A 20,388-nucleotide genomic window follows, 5' to 3' on the forward strand; every position below is an offset into this window, starting at 1 on the left:
TAGTAGATGAAAGTGTGCTATACTAAATAGTGGGTAAACGCCAAAGAGTATTACATGAGGGAATATAATAATAAGTGCCCAATGAATGTGTTTGTGCTATTCCACGTATTTTTCATAGATTCTTCCATGGAAGCCCCAGAACAGCACAATGAGGTAAGTATTGTTAATGCCATATTACAGATGAAGAAACTAAGGCACCGAAAGATTAAATAACTTGCCCAAGAATATAGCTGGGAAATAGTGGACCTAGGATTTGAACCTAGGCACTTAGTTCAGAGTGTATACTCTCAACTACTATGCTAAACTATATATGCAGTATATCCACTACCCTCTGAAATACACTCCAGCCATTTCTGCCCTGAAATTACACTTACTTTCTCTAAGAATTGGATTTCAGAATCTGATTTTCATGGTCTCTTTGCAGCAAAAGAAATTAACTTTCTGTCTTTTAATTTCTCACTTTATCAAAAAAGATTTTCCTTATTCAAAGTGTTTTGTGTAAGAATAAAAGGACTTGCATATCATTGATTTTACCGTTAAACCTTATGAAACACATATAGTCAAAACTCATTACAAAGACGACTTTTCAAGTTTCCTCTGGTGAGATAATTGTTTAACCAGCAAAGATTGATCATTCACAGTGTGTCCAAGTGCTTTACTGACACTAGGGAGAAAATGGAAGATGATCATTCCCAATATTCCAGGAGCACATTTGGATGAATAAATAGATTTGAAGAACAATACAAAAGGCTGTGCCTAATTCTGCTTTGGGAAAAAAAAAACCTTTATATACAACATTACATATAAACCAGGTTGTTAATAGATGAGTTTATCAAGTGCAGAAAAAAAATCAGGGTAGGGAGCTGTAGGCTAGACTAAGGCATATGCAAAAATGCTGCTTATTCAAGGAATCAGTTTAGTTCAGTCACTCAATCATGTCCAACTCTTTGCAACCCCATGAGTCACAGCACGCCAGGCCTCCCTGTCCATCACCAACTCCCGGAGTTCACTCAAACTCATGTCCATCGAGTCGGTGATGCCATCCAGCCATCTCATTTTCTGTCGTCCCCGTCTCCTCCCACCCCTAATCCCTCCCAGCATCACAGTCTTTTCCAGTGAGTCAACTCTTCGCATGAGGTGGCCAAAGTATTGGAGTTTCAGCTTTAGCATCAGTCCTTCCAATGAGCACCCAGGACCTTTAGGATGGACTGGTTGGACCTTCTTGCAGTCCAAGGGACTCTCAAGAGTCTTCTCCAACACCACAGTTCAAAAGCATCAATTCTTCGGTGCTCAGCTTTCTTCACAGTCCAACTCTCACATCCATACATGACCACTGGAAAAACCACAGCCTTGACCAGACAGACCTTGGTTGGCAAAGTAATGTCTCTGGTTTATAATATACTATCTAGGTTGGTTATAACTTTCCTTCCAAGGAGTAAGCGTCTTTTAATTTCATGGCTGCAGTCAGCATCCACAGTGATTTTGGAGCCCCAAAAAATAAAGTCTGACACTGTTTCCCCATCTATTTCCCATGAAGTGATGGGACCAGATGCCATGATCTTCGTTTTCTGAATGTTGAGCTTCAAGCCAACTTTTTCACTCTCCTCTTTCACTTTCATCAAGAGGCTTTTGAGTTCCTCTTCACTTTCTGCCATAAGGGTGGTGTCATCTGCATATCTGAGGTTATTGATATTTCTTCCGGCAATCTTGATTCCAGCTGGTGCTTCTTCCAGCCCAGCGTTCCTCATGATGTACTCTGCATGTAAGTTAAATAAGCAGGGTGACAATATACAGCCTTGACATACTCCCTTTCCTATTTGGAACCAGTCTGTTGTTTCATGTCCAGTTCTAACTGTTGCTTCCTGACCTGCATACAGGTTTCTCAAGAGGCAGGTTAGGTGGTCTGGTATTCTCATCTCTTTCAGAATTTTCCACAGTTTATTGTGATCCACACAGTCAAAGGCTTTGGTATAGTCAATAAAGCAGAAGTAGATGTTTTTCTGGAACTCTCTTGCTTTTTCCATGATCCAGCAGATATTGGCAATTTGATCAAATACCGTTGAGCTCAGGGTGTGTGGAGCAGAGTAACAAGACATGTTCACATGCTACTGCAAAGCAGGTCTGGGCCTAAGTTTGTGAAGAGCTTCCTGTTGAGAAAAGTAGTTCTGATAGTCAACAGTTACAGACACTGCAGAGATCAAATACCATGATGAAAATAGCCATTGGCAAAAAAAGACTTCCCTGACAGTCCAGTAGTTAAGACTCCATGCTTCCAATGCAGGGGTGCAGGGTTTGATCCCTGATTGGGGAACTAGGGTCCCACATGCTGTGTGATGTGGCCAAAAACAGAAAATAGGCGTTGGGTCTGTACCTAAGGTGATGTGATCTCCTGTATCCTTGCTGGGAAAATTACCTATATAGCATGATGAGGGTAAAAATGATAGAGAAATAAGTTTATATAAGCTTATGCAGATTTGAGTTCAGTGGGATTATGTTTGGTCTTAAAGGCAAAGGGGGTAAAAGTTTCTGGTTTTGTTTTTGTCTTTCTTTTGTTTCTAAAGATGGGCAGAGATTAAAGGATATGTCTCAGCAAATGAAGGAAGTGGGGAATTGAAGATCGAGAAGAAAAAGGAAGAAGAGTTACCTCTGAGGGAGTCAGAGAAGAATCATCATCCTAAATCTGGGCATGATGGGGGAGCATTTTACTGAGACCAAAGCGTGTATATGCTCATTAACAACAGAGTTAGTGTTCCCACGTTCATCCTGTAAACAAGAGTAGACGAGCAAAAATTATCTTTTTCCAGTGTTAGTATCAATGACCCCATATAGCATTCATCACATTACTTGTTTGCTTGACTTGCTTCCCTGCTGGGTGGCAAACATGGCTTTCACTCCGACTCAGCCCCACATAACAGTAACAAAGATTGCTTAATTATCAAAAAAGCAGCAATGGACCACAACTAATAAATAAAGCTACTTGTTACGGAAAAGCCTTAAATCTGCTGAGAAGCTATGTGGACACTAGGGCAGGACCAGAGAGGAACGATTAAGAATAGAGGATCTGGCCACCTCAAGATCTATGCCCAGGTAGGGAAACGGCCTACTGTAACTTGAATGCTTGTATGTGCTCAATTTTAGTGCTCCTGAGGCCTGGGATAGGAACAGTACTTGGTGTAATCCCAAAGTTCTGGAAAAGTTAAAAGGTTTCCCGAGTGCCTCCTTCAGGGCAGCTTTAAAAGGGTTCCGGGAGGAGAAACTGGTGCTGCGTCCACACTCTGCTGTTACGGGCTGGCCCACAGGTGACCCACGGAGATGCTGACCCCAGGCCGCGAGCTTCCCTGCGGCGGGCGCCGGCAGAAACCCGCTCCGGCAGCCGCCCTGCCCTGCGCGGCCTGAGCGTCCGGTTGCCCGGGAGACGCCGCGCGGGGGCTGCCTGCGCACAGCGCCCAGCGCCGCAGTCGCCGCGCCGGGGCCGCTGGAGGCCGCGTCGCCGTCGCCCCTTCCGAGCCGTGAGTGCGGCGGTCGGGAGGCAGGAGGGCCGGAGCCGGGGGCGGTGGAGAGAGAAACGGGGTCTGGATGGAGGCTCCCAGAGAAGGGGAGGTTCCCTGAGAGAAGGGGAGCGGGGCAGCCTTCCCGACTGGCCGCCTCGGAGGGACAGGCAGGGATGGGCGAGGGGCCAGAGGTGACGGCTGGCGCCGCCGACCGCGCGACCCTCCCGGTGCGGCCCCCGGGGGAGCGGAGCGGCTGCGCCTGGGGAGATCGACCCCTGGCGTGGCCGAGAAGCTGGGCTGTCATTAAATGTATGGTCGAGACTAGAAGCCTGGAAATCAAGGGGATCATGCCAGACTTTCAGATCTGTTACGTGTTCACGTGAAATGTGAGGCTTTTAAACAAAGCTCGTTTCTTGGATTGTGTGAATGATGTGGTCTTTGGTTTTTCTGGGGTGCTCTTAGTTAATCCTGTTGTACTATCAGGAAGACAAGTTTTTAAACGGGTGTGTGTACTTTGAAGTTCTGCGATTTGGTATGATGTTTATAAGACAGATGGAGAATGGTTTTATAGCCCATTTTTCTGGTCAGTTTTATTAAATATAAATACATGTTTGTTGCACTGGAAACAATAACAGCGTTGCGGACTGTGACTTTTAGCCTGTAGAATCTGTAACTGTCTGTCCTGGTCTTGAAAGGGTCTCCTTACTCCCCTATTCGTAATGCCACGATTTACCTGTTTCCTATAAACTTTTAGATTAGGAAATTAATATGTTTTATCACCCCATTTCCTCTCCCTTTCTTAATTTTGTTTTCCTTCTCTCAGTATTTTCTTTAAGGCTGGCTTGAACCCTCATGACCTGCCTTATGGTACAATCATGGAAAATAATCCGCCTCCAAGTGGTTTCTCAGTTTTTATGTGCATCCTTTTGCAAATCCTCAAGACTAAGGAAGTTAAATAGAACATTTTCAAAGAATTTAATGATCCGCTCAAGTATCTGTCTGTCTCATATTCACCAGTCAGCCCAAGTCTATACCTGTTTTTGCCTTTGTACACAGAACTTCATTAACTTTAATAGTCAAACATTTGGTAACTTAGCCAAGAGGTACATAGGTTCAAATTGAAGGTGACTAATGACTGAAAAATATTCTCTGTCGGTTGCTTCTATTAACTGCAAATAACTGTCTCACTGTTTAATATTGATTTCCTGCCCAGGTACTGTATTAACAACCAAAATGTATTACTGCTTTTGTTTAAAGCAGAAAGGTACATATTCAGTTGGAAAGGTTAAGCAAATAAAATTATGATATGACTGCAACAGATAGGTCAAGCACCTACTGTGTGCCTGATAGTGGGCAAACAAAGTACCTCAAGTATAGTAAATAATGTGTAAAAAAGGAGTGGGGAAGTTGTTAACTCAATATGTGTGGAAAGAAAGGGCTTGCCTTTGGGGATCAGGAAAATGATAAGTAGAAAAGGCATTTGAGTTGAACTGCAAAAGATGAAAAGGGTTTGGGGGTCAAACGTTCCAAGCAGCAGTTAGTGTAAGCAGAGACTTAGAGATTTGACAGTGTTTGGGGAAAAATCTGAGAAGCCCTGGGGGGAAGGTACGTTGGGACCAGTGCTGAAAGGACTGCAAATCTTATACTACAGTTTGAACTTTATTCTGTGACAGTAGACGCCATAGCCATTTTTGAGAAAGGACGATATCTGATTATATTGACATTTGAGAAAAATGTTTTGCTGTCATTGAACTAGATAGGCAGAAAAAAAGTGAGTTGACACTATAGACCCCCTATATATATAGGTTTCTAAAATAGCTGTATTTTGATATAATAATTTCAAACCTGAAAGCATAGTACAATGAACTCTTATACATTTATATCCTTTAATTGTTTACATTTTGCTCTTTTTTTGTATTGCTTTCTTTCTGTCTTTGTGTGTGTGTGTGTGTGTGTGTGTATGCATATTAATTTTTCTGTACTGTTTGAGAGTACATTGTAGACATTATGTCCCTTTAAACAGTTCAATGTATATTTCCTAAGACCTGGGACATTCTTATATAACCTCAGTAAAGATTACCAAAATCAGGAAATCTGATATCTGACCCACAATCAGTATTTAGGTTTCACCAGATATCCCAGGATAATTCTTTATAGTTACGTTTTTCCCCATTCCAGAACCAAATTCCAGATCACACATCACATTTCATTTTTGGCTTCTCTTCACCCTCCTTCAGTCGGGAACAGTTCTCTGACCTTTGCCTTTCATGACCTTGATATTTTAAGAACACAAGCCAGTTATTTGTAGAATGATCTTCAGTTTGGCTTTGTCTACTATTACCTCATAATTATATTCAGGTTTCCATTTTTTGGCATAAATATCACAGAGGAGATCCTATGTCCTTCTCAGTGGCTCATATGACTCTCCTAGAAATTTCGTGTAAATGGAATCATGTGTGTTCCTTGTGTTCCATGTGTGGCTTTTCTCACATAGCATCATTATGTTTTCTTTTGTGTGTGTGTGTGTTTAACACATTATAGCATGTATCAGTACTTTGTTCTTTTCTATTTTGTTTTTAATTTTTATTGTAGAATAATTGATTTACAGTATTGTGTTAGTTTCTTTGTTCTTTTCTATTACTGGTATTTTGAATTGAAGGAAATGAATGGTATTTCATTGCATGGATACTCATTCATCAATTGATGGGCATTGGTTTGCTTTCAGTTTAGGACTCCTATGAATAATGATACTAAAAATATTTTGGAAATTCCCTGGTGGTTCAGTGGTTAGGAATTAGTGCTTTCACTGCCAGGACCTGGGTCCATCCCTGGACCCAGCCACGAGGCACATCCTTTTGATTTCTTTTACTTGACTTATTGCACTGATGAGAACTTTAAAAACAATGTTAAGTAGTGGTGGTGAAAGCAGACATCTTTTTCTCAGTCTTAGGAGAGAAAGATTAAGCATGATGCTAACTGTAGGTTTTTCATAGATGTCTTGTAGGGAATTCCCTTTTAATACAGTTTGTTGAGATTTTTATTGTGAATGGATGTTGGATTTTTGTCATATCTGCTGAGATGCTCACATCCTTTGTCATATTAATATGATGTTTTATATTACTAATTTTCAGATATTAAAGTAACTTTACATTCCTGAGATAAATCCTTTGTAGTCGTGGCGTACATCCATCTTATATGATTCTACTAATTTTCTTGAGGATTCTTGTATCTATGAGAATAATGATCTATAGTTTTCTTGTGATTTCTTTTTCTGACTTTGTATCAAGGTTAATATTGGCCTTACAGAAGGGGCTGGGAAATGTTCTTTCCTCAATTTTTTAGAACAGTTTGTGAAGAGTTGATATTAATTCTTCTCAATGTTTGGTAGAGTTCATCTATGAAGCCATCTGAGCCTGGACTTTTCTTTGTAGGCCGATTTTTAATTACCAATTCAGTTTCTTTATTTTTTAAGGGTGTAATCAGATTTTCTACTTTTCCTTGAGTTAGTTTGATATTTTGTCTTTTTAGGCATTTGGTCAACCAAGGTGTCTAATGTGGTTCTCTAAAGTTGTTCATAATATTCTCTTTTAATCTTCTTCTGTAGGGTGGTTCTGATTTTGGTAATTTTTCTTTTTTCTTCGTCCATATAGATAAAAGTCCATTAATTTTATTGATCTTTTTAAAGAGAAGTTTTTTGTTTTATTGATTTTTTGTGATTGTTTTTCTGGTGAAAAATTGGTCAGTGAACATGTTGCTGTTCCCTTGTATGTGAGTCATTTTCTCTCACTGTTTTTGAGATGATCTCGTCATCTTTGGTTTCCAGAAGTTTGATTATGATTTATCTAAGTGTGGATCTCTTCATGTTTATCCTACTTGGGGATTTATTAAGCTTCTTAAATCTGTAGTTAGTGTTTTCCATTACGTTTAGAAAGGTTTGGGCCATTATTTCTTCAAATGTAATTTTCTACCCCTTTGTCTCACTCTCTGAGAAATCTCATTACATGTATATTGGTACTGTTGATTTTTGTTTCAGAGGTGTCTTGAGGCTCTGTTCATCTTAAGGCTTTTGTCTCTCTTTCCAACTGGTCATTTTTTATTAACCTGTTATCAGATTTACTGATTCTGTCTTCTGCCATCTCAGATCTGCTGAATCCATCTAGTGAATTTTTCATTTCAGTTATATCTTTTGACCCTAAAATTCCCATTTGGTTCTTTTCTGTGCTTTTCATTCCGCTGTGGAGATTCCCTGTTTATCTGAGTCATTGTTGTCATATTCTCCTTTCATTATTTAAATTACTTGAACATATTTATAACAGCTAATTTTGAAGTCTTTGTCAGCAAAATCCATCCACTCAGAATTCATTTTTATTGACTTTTTCCCTGAGTATAGGTCACACTTTCCCTTTTCTTAGCATGCTGCATAATTTTTTTATTGAAAACTGGACATTTTAGATAAATATTATCCAGAAATTCTGGATTTTCTCCCCTAGGTTATTGTTGTTTTTTCTAATGGGTTGATTTTTGTTTTTGCATTCTGCTCATATTCCAGAGTCCATCTCCTCCCATATGTGTGGCTGCTAATGTTTCTATTCAGTGTGTTAGTTTTTTAGCCTGGCTTTCTAGAAGTCACCACTGTCCTGCAGAGCTTAGTGGTCGCCAATAATTTGGGCAGTGGTGGTACTCAGACATCTCTAGCCATAAGTCTTTCACCTCTTCTAGGAGATCAGAATGTGGATTGGAGAGAGGATTCAAAATTCAATCAGTCCTCCAACCTACCAAGCTTTAACTTTTTTTAAGACCTTCTTCGGTCTTCCCTGTGTGTGGAAAGCTAATCTAGCCCCTCTATGGTTCTCTCATTTTTAGGATCTTCCCATAAATCCCTGGCTAGTCTACACCTCACCCACATGAGAACCGCATTTTCGGGCTTGAAAAACTGTTTTCTCTCCCATTTGTTTCATATCAATTCATAAGAATTTCACTGACATTGTTGTCACAGATTTTCATCATCTGAAGTATATCAAACACACCCCCTCGGGAGCAAGGCCAGTCCACACTGGTCTTATTACTGCCCTCATTGAACTGGGGGGGCAGGGGTAGGGAAAGGAATGATGGAAGCCTCAGGCAAGAAGCCACAGACCCCCACTGTTCTTAAGTAGACTTCTAGCAGCTTATCATAAATAAATACTTCCCCATTTGCTTTTTGCTTTTACTCAGTTTCCAGATCCTTAAAATTGTTGTATTTTTGTTTTTGTTTCTTGGACAATTTTGCTTAGTCTTATACTTGTGTTTTAGGAAGAAAAATTGCCAGTCTCTTTACCCCACCATAGTCAAAGTCTGACCTCTTGTGCTTTTCTGTGGGATTTAAAAAAAAAAGAAAACCTTCCTCTATTTCCTATGTTTAAACCAGGCTAGATTCTCAGTCCCTAATTGGACAAATTTTGGTAAACTGTCTTTTGAGGAAATTATCCATTTCATCCAAGTTTTCACATTCATTTGCATAAATGCCTACAAAGTAGTCTCATGATCTTTTAAAAATTCTTCTGTTTTGATGGTTATTCCCTCTTGTGATTTCTTAATTTTGCATATTGTTATTTCTCCTTTTTTCCTTCATTAAGTTAGGTAATGATTTGTCTATTTTAAATTTTTCAAGGAACCAGGATTTAGGTTTATTAATTAGATCTACTGTTTTTTGTTTTCTTTGATTTATTAATTTCTATTTCAGTTTGTTAATTTATTGTTTCCCTTTTTGTGCTTTACTTTGGTTCATTTTGTATTTCCTTTTCTGTATTTTTAGATTTTGAACTTAATTTGTTAATTTTCAGCCTTTTATCTTTTTTCTATATGTTGTTTTGATCTCTGATTTTTCTTCTCTTTACTGCTTTATGACAGGGTACTTCAGCCGTGTTATTATTTTAGATCAGATAGTTGTTTATCATGGGGGTCTGTCCTGAACTTTGAGGAATGTTTAGCAGCATTCCAAGCCTCTACATACTCATAAAAATATGTCTCCAGGCCCTGAAAAATTCCCCCAGGGGCCAAAACCAACCCTAGCAGAGAACCACTACTTTAAATGTATCTTCTAGATTTTGACATGTTGTATTTTCATAATCTTTTTTTTTTTATTTTATTAGTTTAGTTTGTGTTTCCCTCTTTACCCAAGAGGTATTTAATAGAAGACTTTTTCATTTCTAGGTAGAAGATCTTTTTTGATTTTATGTTTCTAAATTTTGTTCCAATTTCTTGTTTGATATTTTATGACCAGAATGGTATTTATAATATTTCTACTTTTGAGATTTCCTGATGCTTTCTTTGTGACTTAATATAATGACTGACACTGAAGCTGAAGATCCAATACTTTGGCCACTTGATGAGAGGAGCCAACTCATTGGAAAATAACCTGATGCTGGAAAAGATTGAGGGCAGGAGAAGGGAGTGACAGAGGATGAGATGGTTGGATGGCATCATTGACTCAATGGACGTGAGTTTGAGCAAATTCCGGGAGATAGTGAAGGACAGGGAAGCCTGAGCGTGCTGCAGTCCATGGTGTCACAAAGAATCAGACATGCCTGAGCAACTGAACAAAAACAACAGTTTTTGTGACTATTCTCTGTGTGCTTCCCTGGTGGCTCAGACAATAAAGCGTCTGCCTGCAACGCGGGAGACCCGGGTTCGATCGCTGGGTCGGGAAGATCCCCCGGAGGAGGAAATGGCAACCCACTCCAGTACTCTTGCCTGGAAAATCCCATGGACAGAGGAGCCTGGTAGGTTATGGTCCATGGGGTCGCTAAGGGTCGGACACGACTGAGCGACTTCACTTTCACTTTCTGTGTGCTTGATCAGAAGGTCTATTCCATGTTATCAGAGTGTAAAATTCAATTTATACCTCTCCTCTAGGTTCACTTTATTGGTTACATTGTTTGGGTCTTCTGCATAGTTACATATTTTTTGTTCACTTGCCTTGTCTTTTACTGAGTGATGTATTTAAGTCTCTCGTTATTAATTTGTTTCTGTACATGTCTCCTTGCATGCCCTAGAGTTTCTGCTTTACAACAGTAATTGTGTTATTTGAGACTATTATATCTACATTATGAATTTTTGCTCTTAGCATTAAAAACTTCCCCCTTTTGTCATATTTAATACTTTTTTTAGCTTTAATTTTACTTTGTCTGATACCAAGATCACGAATTCCTTTCTTATTGTTTCCATTTGTCCTATATACCTTTGCCTGTCTTTTCATTTTTAGCCTTTCTGAATCACTTTATTTTAGGTTTGTCTCTTGCATATAGTTTATAACTGGATCTTGTTTTGTGAGCCATACTGAAAATTTTTCTCATTTAATAAATGACTTAAACCCATTCATATTTACTGATACAACTTATTTTCGTTTCTGCTGCTGCTGCTGCTGCAAAGTCACTTCAGTCGTGTCCGACTCTGTGTGACCCCATAGACGGCAGCCCATCAGGCTCCCCCATTCTGCTGTATTGTTTTATAATTATTATGTGCAGAATGTAAAATTTTCTGCATTTCTCTATGTATTGTGTTAGATTTATATTTTTTTCAATTTCTTTTGGTATTTTGGAAAGCTTATATTTTTGTTTCAGTCGTTACCTTTAGACTAATGTTTTTTTTTGGCGGAGCTGCACAGTTTGCAGGATTTTAGTTCCCTGACAGGAAGTGAAACGGCAGTAAAAGCGCCAAGTCCTAACCACCAGACTGCCAGAGAATTCCCTAGACTAACACTTTAAAAAAAAAAATTCCCATAGTGCTTGTTTTCTTATTTAACCTTTTGTTCTCTGGTTTGTCGAGTTTTCTTATAATTTTATTTGGCTGTGATGGGTCTTTACTGTGCGGGCTTTTCTCTAGTTGCGACAAGAGGGGCTGCTCGTCATTGCAGTGCGTGGCCTTCTCACCGCAGTGGCTTTTCCTGTTGGCGGAGTATGGGCTCTAGGGCGTGAGGGTTGCAGTAGCTGCAGCTCATGGGCTCAGAAGTTGCGGTTCCTGGGCTCTGGAGCACAGGATCTATAGTTGTGGCATACGGGCTTAGTTGCTCCGCGGCATGTGGGACCTTCCCAGACCGGGGATCAAACTTGTATCTCCTGCTTCACTGGCAGGTGGATTCTTTGCCACCAAGTCCCTAGGGAAGCCCCCAGTTGTTGTTTGTTTTTTCTTAGTATATCTTTTTATTCCTACCTGTTCAGTTATCCATGAACTTATTCTGCTTCCCTTTTCCCCCATTCTTTTAACAAATTTTTCGTTGCATTACTTCCTACATTATCAAAACTGGTAACATCTACAAGTTGTTTTACTTATATGTTATTCTTCCACTTTTGTACCTCCCTTTGCTTCAGTCTTTGAATACTTTAAATGTATATGAAGTCTTTGAATACACTGAATACATTAAATGTTCACTATAAATCCTTTTGCTGAAGTTTTCCCAGTCAGCTCTTGGCTGGGTGAAAGTTATCCTCTCAGATTTTTTTAGAAGAGCTCACAGAGAAGGCAATGGCTACCCACAGTACCCTTGCCTGGAAAATCCCATGGACGGAGGAGCCTGGTGGGCTGCAGTCATGGGGTCACTAAGGGTCGGACACGACTGAGCGACTTCACTTTCACTTTTCACTTTCATGCATTGGAGAAGGAAATGTCAACCCACTCCAGTGTTCTTGCCTGGAGAATCCCAGGGAAGGCAGAGCCTGGTGGGCTGCCGTCTATGGGGTCACACAGAGTCGAACACAACTGAAGTGACTTAGCAGCAGCAGCATGAATATAACATTACTGGAATTCTTGCTTGTTTTACACTGCTTGTCTGTTACCTTGAAGGACAGCTTGGCTGAATTGAAATCCTTGGTTTTCACTTTCTTCCCTTGAATTTCTTCAAAATGATGCTGCATTCTCACTTTGCATTGTCTGTTGGCTCTTGATAAGTTTGATGTCACTCTAATTCCGTTACACTGAAGTTACTTAGTCTTTATGACTGGAGGCTATGAGAATATTTTCTTTATCTTAACAGTTTTAATTCAAATATGTCTCTCAATTGGTTGTTCTGAGTTAGCCAATTACCTGATGGGCCCTTTCAATATGTACATTCAGATCTTATTTCCAGAAGTTTGTCTTGGTTTATAGTTCAAATATTGGTTCTATTCCATTGTTTTGTTTTCCTTCTTAAGGAACTCTAGTTATACTTTTGTTGTATCTTCTTTGTCTATCTTCCATTCCAACTGCTGTCTCTCTAAACTCTCTTCTTTCCCCTCATTTTTAGCCTCTGAACTGCTAGTCTGCCTTTGTTCAATTCCCCTTCTTAAATTTTTATTTCTGTTCTCCTGTTGGCATCTTGTTATTTAGTCTCTATTTCTGAGATCATTTTTCTTTCTCTTCTCTTTCCTGAGTTAAATCAACTATCATTTTATCTTTTTATCAACATTTTGTGTGTGTTAGTCGCTCAGTCGTGTCTGACTCTTTGCAATTCATGGACTGTAGCTGACCAGACTCCTCTGTCCATGGAATTCTCCAGGCAAGAATACTGGAGTGGGTAGCCATTCCCTTCTCCAGGGGATCTTCCCGACCCAGGGATCAGACCCAGGTCTCCCACATGGCAAGCAGGTTCTTCACTGCTGAGCAGTCTAAAATGGTTTTCTCTATCTTCAAATCATTGTTAGAGGATATTTAAATCAGATATTGTGTTAGTTTTCTTCTTTTTCATGGTTAGGTTTTTTGGAAAGTTTTTTTTTTTTTTTTTTCAGTTGCACTGCTCTGCTTGCAAGACCTCAATTACCCAATCAGGAGTTGAAGCAAGGCCACATCAGTGAAAGCTCTGAATCCTAACCACTGAACAGCCAGGGAATTCCCTCAACCTATTTTTTATTCCTTTATCACTATTCCAGTGGAGAAGGAAATAGGAACCCACTCCAGTATTCTTGCCTGGAAAATCCCATGGACAGAGGAGCCTGGTGGGCCATAGTCCATGGGGTCAGCAAGAGTCTTAGCATGCACTATTTCAGGGAACTCCCTGAAATGATTTTTATCAGCTGAGATGTTTTATTCTCATTTCTGTTCTCTTCTACTAGTAACTTTGTGTGGAGATGACTTTTTTCTATTTTATTTCTTGGGCAGCTTTAGGCTTACAGTAATTGACAGCCATCCGAGTTCAAGGAAGCCTGCCATGTCACTGTGCTGAAGTGCAGTGTCTCTAATGGGCTGTACTTTCTTAGTGGCAGGAGGAAGGTTTACATATCCTTCCCTTTTAGAATTCCCTTTTGTCTTGCAGAATTGCAAGTGTATCCTCTTGTTTCTTTTTCCCTTCACTTATCTAGTCTCCAACAAAGACTGAATAAGTCTCTCCCTTCCCTGTTACCCTTCTCTTCCCAAGAGTAGGACATGTTGACTGATGCCTCCTGGATACCCTTGTACTTTTAAGTCTCGTCCCTGTAGTGAGTGCTCAGATCTGCCAGGACACTCTCAGTACTTTTTGCACTTGAATGTGTGTTTCTCTTCTGAGGAGTGATGCTAAGTCTATCTTAGGCCCTTCTTTTCCTCTTCTCTCTTCTTTATAGTTTTTCCAGACCTCACCCCACTCCCATCTTTGCTCTCTGCAAGGACTTAAAAGGGCAGCTCAAGAGGTATCTCTTCCAGAATTGGGTGTTTACCTTTGTATTTAAGTTTGGACTCCTCTGTCTCCTTATAATGTTGAAGGTATTGGATTTATGTGGTTTTATTGCTTTGGTTGACTTCTATAGTTTTGTGAAAGGTACTTGAGAGAGATTCCATTTAACCTGCTGCCCCTGTCCTTGGCTGCCTCAGAGTTTTCACTGTGCATATCTTGACAAGCCATTTAGGAACTGTGTGGGGCAGGTTTGGGAACTTTGGGTAAGGGTAGAAGATTAGAAAGAAAGAAGACATTTGATTTAGAAAGTATTGATTTTGAGATGTATATTCATGTAGAGATGTTCATCAAACAGTGAGATATCTGATCTGAACCTCATGTCAGAGATAGGAATTATCACTTCTATAAACTCTGGTGGAGTCCTAGTAAGCTGGAATTAGAGCCATAAATTCCTTTGTGGAATGCCTGCCTTATTCTAAGTCCTACCTATATACTCAGATTCATCTCCTATGAACATATAAGGGCTTTGGAAAACAGATAATATGGGGATGTTACTCAGTTCAGTTCAGTTGCTCAGTTGTGTCCGACTCTTTGCGACCCTATGGACTGCAGCACACCAGGCTTCCCTGTCCATCACTAACTCCTGGAGCTTACTCAAACTCACGTCCATTGAGTCAGTGATGTTACTATTAAAGTACTATTTTCTGGTGCTTTATGTTATCATATTCAGCAGTTTGATTGATGTAACAGAGATCTAGATATTACTCTGAGCAATCAGCCTTTGCTGCTGAACCTATTGAAAGAAAAGGAAAATCACAGATCGGTAGATCAGATCACCTACTTATGGGAAACAAAATAACACATAGACTAAAACTTCATGATTAAGTTGTTTTGGCATATTCAAAATTTCCCTCAGTAACCATAATGCTCATTAAGTAGGTTAAATTCATAAATCTTCAACATTCATGCCAATAACTCTAAAGCAAGTGCCATTTCTCCTGTCCTCTTCCCAATCACCCTTTACTTGGCTGGTGGTGGTAGTTTAGTTGCTAAGTCATGTCTGACTCTTGCGACCTCATGGACTGTAGCCCACCAGGCTTCTCTGCCCGTGGGATTCTCCAGGCAAGAATTCTGGACTGATTTGCCATTTCACTCTCCAGGGGATCTGCCAACTCAGGGATCAAACCCATGTCTCCTGCATTGCAGGCAGATTCTTTACCACTGAATCACTGGGGAAGCCCTTTACTTGGGTACAGAAAGACAACTGTATGTGTGCTTATACCTAAATGCCTTTAAGATAGCATACCTATTTTTAAAATTTTTTGTGTTTGTTTTATTGATTATGTGTTTATTTGACTGTACTCAGTCTTAGTTGCAGCACGTGGAATCTTCGATCTTTGTTGAAGAATACGGGATTTTTTTTAGTTGCAGCCTGCAGGATCTTTAGCTGTAGCATGCAAACTCTTAGTTGCAGCATGTGGAATCTAGTTCCCTGAACAAGAATTGAACCCAAGCTCCCTGCACTGGGAGCATGAAATCTTAGCTACTGGACCACAAGGAAAGTCTTAATAATACCTATTTTTAAATACAGTGTAATTAACAGAGTCTTCAGACTATAACGTGTGATGGATTTTCCATGTGTTACTTGAGTGTGTGCTTAAATTTTCTTCCTTTTGTAAGAGAAAATAAAATCAAAAACAACAACAAAGAAATGGCATTTGTAAAAGCGCAAATTTGTAAAAGGTAGTACTCCTTTACCTCTTAAATACTTTTCCCAGTTGTGTATTTTTATGGTTGAAGCAAGAGTAGATGATTTCTTCCCCCACTGAGATAATCTTTAGATGGAAAAGACAATAATAGTGAAGTTAAAAAAAAAATAAGTGTACTCATTTGAAACATGAGAATTTTTTAAAGTGATTGGCTCTTTCACTTGACATTTTATTAATCTGAATACCTAGATAAAGTGGTTCTTCAAATTGTGCGTTCTTTTGAATTCACCAAGAGGCAGTGTAGTGTTGTGATTCAAATTGTGGTCTCTGGAACACTACTGCCTGAGTTCTCATTCCATGCTACCTTTACTGTGCCTGCTTTCTCATCTGTATAACTGAATAAAAACAACACCTACTTCATAAAAATTTGTGCAGATGATGTGTAATTTGCATGGAACAATGTTGTATAATTGCTAACTATTACTGGACTGATGCTGAGGCTGAAACTTCAATACTTTGGCCACCTCATGTGAAGGGTTGACTGATTGGAAAAGACCCTGATGCTGGGAGGGATTGGGGGCAGGAGGAGAAGGGGACGACAGGGGATGAGATGGCATCACCGACTCGATGGACATGAGTTTCGGTGAACTCTCAGAGTTGGTGATGGACAGGGAGGCCTGGCGTGCTGCAATTCATGCGGTCGCAAAGAATCGGACACGACTGAGCGACTGAACTGAACTGAACTGAACTGTGAGATTGTATCAACAAGATTCTGGGGTGGGATTTTTGAGACTATTTAGAATTTGTGTATCTTTAATTGCTAGATGTATATATTTAATTAGGTTGGCTTCATATGTTACTTAGCGTGTCAACCAGTTACCACAAAATTGATGGATGTATGATGCCAGACAGAAAAAGCTATTATCAGAAAAAGCTTCTATTATCATAGAAGTCTCTGGATATGAAAGCATTCATGAAGAATTAGAGCTGCCTTAATTTTTGTGCTTTTTTTATTATTTTCCTTAGGATCTACGAATTTAAGAATCCATTCCTCCATACATGTAAAAGCTAGAAGCAATAAATGATACTCTAGAAAGATTTTGTTACTGTTTTTAATGGCCACTGTGTTCAGCAGCCATCTCTTTTCTCTCCACCAGGTGGCAGTAGAGCACTTTGTATCAATACCATGTCCTCTTCCCACTCTAGCCTGCAGTATTGACCTGAAATAAGACCAGAAAAATAAACACCATACACCAGAGTATGCAGTGTTCCTTCAGCTGGGTTTTACAGCATCATATTTTAAACATTTTATTGAGGATAATGACAACAATAGATTGGATAAGATTCCTTTCCACAAATTCTTTTAGCTCAACTGAAGTACACGCATACCCATGACAAGAAACATATGTGAAATCTTTGCAGTAGCTGTAATAACTACATAGGACTTAACTGAATTAAAACAATCTCCAGGTATTTTTTAGTGTATTTAAGGTTAAATGGAAATAAGCCTTTGACATCCAGGGCAAATTAGTTTTAGGTGGTAAACTGTGAGAGCCCTATCCGTGGAAAAGTGATTAAGCCAAGCCATCTTATTTTGCAGGTGCAACACGGCGCTGCAAGTCAATCAGTACAGAAATTTAAATCACTTCAACACCAATGGAGAAGTATGAAAAATTAGCTAAGATTGGGGAGGGATCTTATGGGGTTGTATTCAAATGCAGAAACAAAACCTCGGGACAAGTGGTAGCTATTAAAAAATTTGTGGAATCCGAAGACGATCCTGTCATTAAGAAAATAGCTCTAAGAGAAATACGCATGTTAAAGGTAGGTTAACTTCCTCTGTACATCTGTAATATCACAGTACTGGACCAAACGGGTATGCCAAAATTACAAAGAATTTTAAAGTGATTTTTTTTTCCTGTTAGACTTAAATTCCTCTGTATCAGCAACTCTGTAAATAGATCATCACTTTGGGCTTTGGCCACTCTGATATTTAAGTGATATGAGTACAGCTATAAATTATTCAAATTTTAATTGTTAAAAATTCGTTCTGGTTAGTGAATATTGAGTCCTGAGTCCCCTCATCCAAAGTGTTTATCCTCCCCTTCAGCCCTGGCCTTTCCTCCCAACCCCCACCCAAGTCCTTCTCCCCATAAACCAGCAACTAAAAGGGCTTTTTGTGGTACAGAGGGACCCACAGGGCTGCATCAGAGTGCCTATAGTCATCGATCTGGTTTGGGCCCACCTGAGCTCCACTGATTCTTAGACACATTGACTATCACCTTCAGCTATGTATACACACTTTACACAAAGCCTTTAAGTTGTTTTTAAAGGCTTTAAAATAACATAGGATTTAATATGTAAGATTCACAAGTTCTCTATGCAAATTTTTTCTTATCCTAAAAATCTTACAAGTTTAGAGCCATAAGAGAGCTTAGAGTTGCTTCACGTGCGACACCCTAATTTTATAGGGGAGGAAACAGGCAAAGGGCCACGCACTGGAATCCCCTGAGGACCTTGTCGGAATGCAGATTCTGTCCCGGTCTGGGGTCAGCCTGAGATTCCGTGTTTCTAACAAACTCCCTGATGGCACAGATGCTGCTCGTCTGTGGACCACACTTTGAGTAACAAAAGTGTGATTTCCTTAGGAACACACAACTCACCTTTGCTTTTTGGCATGTGTCACCTGTTTCCAGGAAAACCCCAGAAATCCAGTTTTTCAAGGGAGATAAAACTCCTTTCCCTTTAAAAACATTTGTAGCAGGTTTCCTCAACTAAAAAGTTTTAGCATTTTGTTTAAAATATGACTTGATATGCATGGAGTTTTCAAGAGCTCATCCATCATGATTTTAAAGAGTTCCCTGATACCTCGTGGCCAGCAGAGTGCTGATCAGACACACAGCTCATCACAGATGAACTGGGTGTGTCTGAACCTGGCAGTGGGTTGTTTTCTAATAGGAAAGCTTTTTATGTGCCCACTCCCACCAACCCTTCAAGTACGGTTAATGCTCAGGTAGCGCCTCCTGGGTTACAGTGTCCAATTTAAGGGTGCACTTGAAGGTAAAAAATAGCCAGATTCCAACTCATTTTGGTCTCCGGTGATGGCTCTCTGATGGTAAAGAATCTGCCTGCAATGCAGGAGACCCGGGTTCAATCCCTGGGTTGGGATTCCCTGGAGAAGGGAATGACTACCCACTCCAGTCTTCTTGCCTGGAGAATCCCATGGACAGAGGCGCCCGGCGGGCTACAGTCCGTGGGGTTGCACAAAGTAGGACACCACTGAGGGACTAAGCACGATGGCTCTCAGAAGGTGCGTCTCTCCTGTCTCTGGTACTTCACCCACCTGCGCCCTGAAGAGATCCCTTGCGTGATAAACCTACCTTACTTTCCTCACATACTCCTCACATCCTTTGATTTCCTCCTCCTTACTGCCTGTTTTTCTTTACACAAGTCACTGTTTTCTGATCTAAGTTCATTTGATTTGCAAAGAAGATATAAATTGCCAGTCTACTCAAAGATAGAGCTGAAAACCTTGCCGGCACATCCACCTGCAGTATCTGTGCAGCCCTGACTCTTGATAGAGACTGTTTCGCTCCCAACGTGCAGTTTTTGCCTCAGCTCGAAGCATCTGGCTTACCTGTGTGACCCATTCCCTGCACCGTTTGCCTTTCTGCTCTTTCAGGTGGTGGAGCACATAGGAACAAATTGATCTGGTGTCTGGGTGTATAGTTAACATGTAACGCGTTCCCTTTCCCCACACTGTTGAGCAGCAGGCACGTAGTCACAGGGCCATACTTTTTGTTCTGGGTTTTTTTTTTTTTGGTTGGTTGGATTTTGTGTTTTTTGTTTTTTTTTTTCCTTTTTCTTTTTTTTGATCAAGCCATGCTTACAGATAAGAGAGAGTATACTGTACTCTCAGTATACAAGTATACTGTACTCACGGTACTTTAAGCCTCTCTACCGGGCCTGCAAAATATTTGTTGAGTTTCCACAATATACAAAATACTGCATATCTTTCTGAGTAAATGGTGTCTAGTGTTTTGAAAGTTAATTTGTCTACTGTACTGGGAAAACAGCAGGAAGATGACTCAAAAGTCAGAGTGATCAGATGTCTTGGTTTAGAGCTTCTGTCCCAGTGTTCAGTGTGGTTAGCATCCCTTTTTGTCTGGCTAGCATTTTCTTTCAAAAGTGTACTAGTTCACATGTGAAATTATGCAGTCACCTTACCTATAGGCAGAGTGACCACATGGTGCCAATTTGCCTGGGACAGTCCTGGTTTATACTCGTTACCCTGGTTGGGTGATAAATCATGTAGTTACTTTAGTGATATTATCTTACTTAATCGGGGTTTTTCCTTTGATTTGCAACATTGTGAAGTGCTTGTGAAAGGCAGCCTTGTGAAATGCTTCAGTCTGGGAATTGAATTTAACTCATTAAACATCTCAGCAGAAGAGAGAACAAGGAAATCAAAGAAGAGAGCTGAAAATGGGATAAATTTAGACACAGACTAACCGTAGGGACTCCCAGAATATGTAGTTATTTCAGATGCGAGGGGTGAGATCTGGACTTTCTGAGCACAACACTAAAA

At 40.0% G+C, this 20,388-nt stretch overlaps 1 protein-coding gene across 1 annotated transcript in view; it reads left to right on the forward strand.

Moving 5' to 3' along the window:
- The first annotated feature begins 3,421 nt into the window (after window positions 1–3,421).
- Window positions 3,422–20,388, forward strand: part of CDKL4 (cyclin dependent kinase like 4) — a 48,542-nt gene continuing 31,575 nt past the window's right edge. The window contains exons 1-2 of the mRNA XM_055400701.2: window positions 3,422–3,509; window positions 17,401–17,624. Of these exons, the coding sequence (XP_055256676.1) occupies window positions 17,457–17,624 (168 nt within the window). The 5' untranslated portion in view covers window positions 3,422–3,509; window positions 17,401–17,456. The remainder of the gene's footprint in view (window positions 3,510–17,400; window positions 17,625–20,388) is intronic.

The sequence above is a fragment of the Moschus berezovskii genome, chromosome 11 (genome assembly GCF_049115385.1).
Source record: "Moschus berezovskii isolate FMDL1 chromosome 11, NW_MosBer_1.0, whole genome shotgun sequence".
NCBI lineage: Eukaryota > Metazoa > Chordata > Mammalia > Artiodactyla > Moschidae > Moschus > Moschus berezovskii.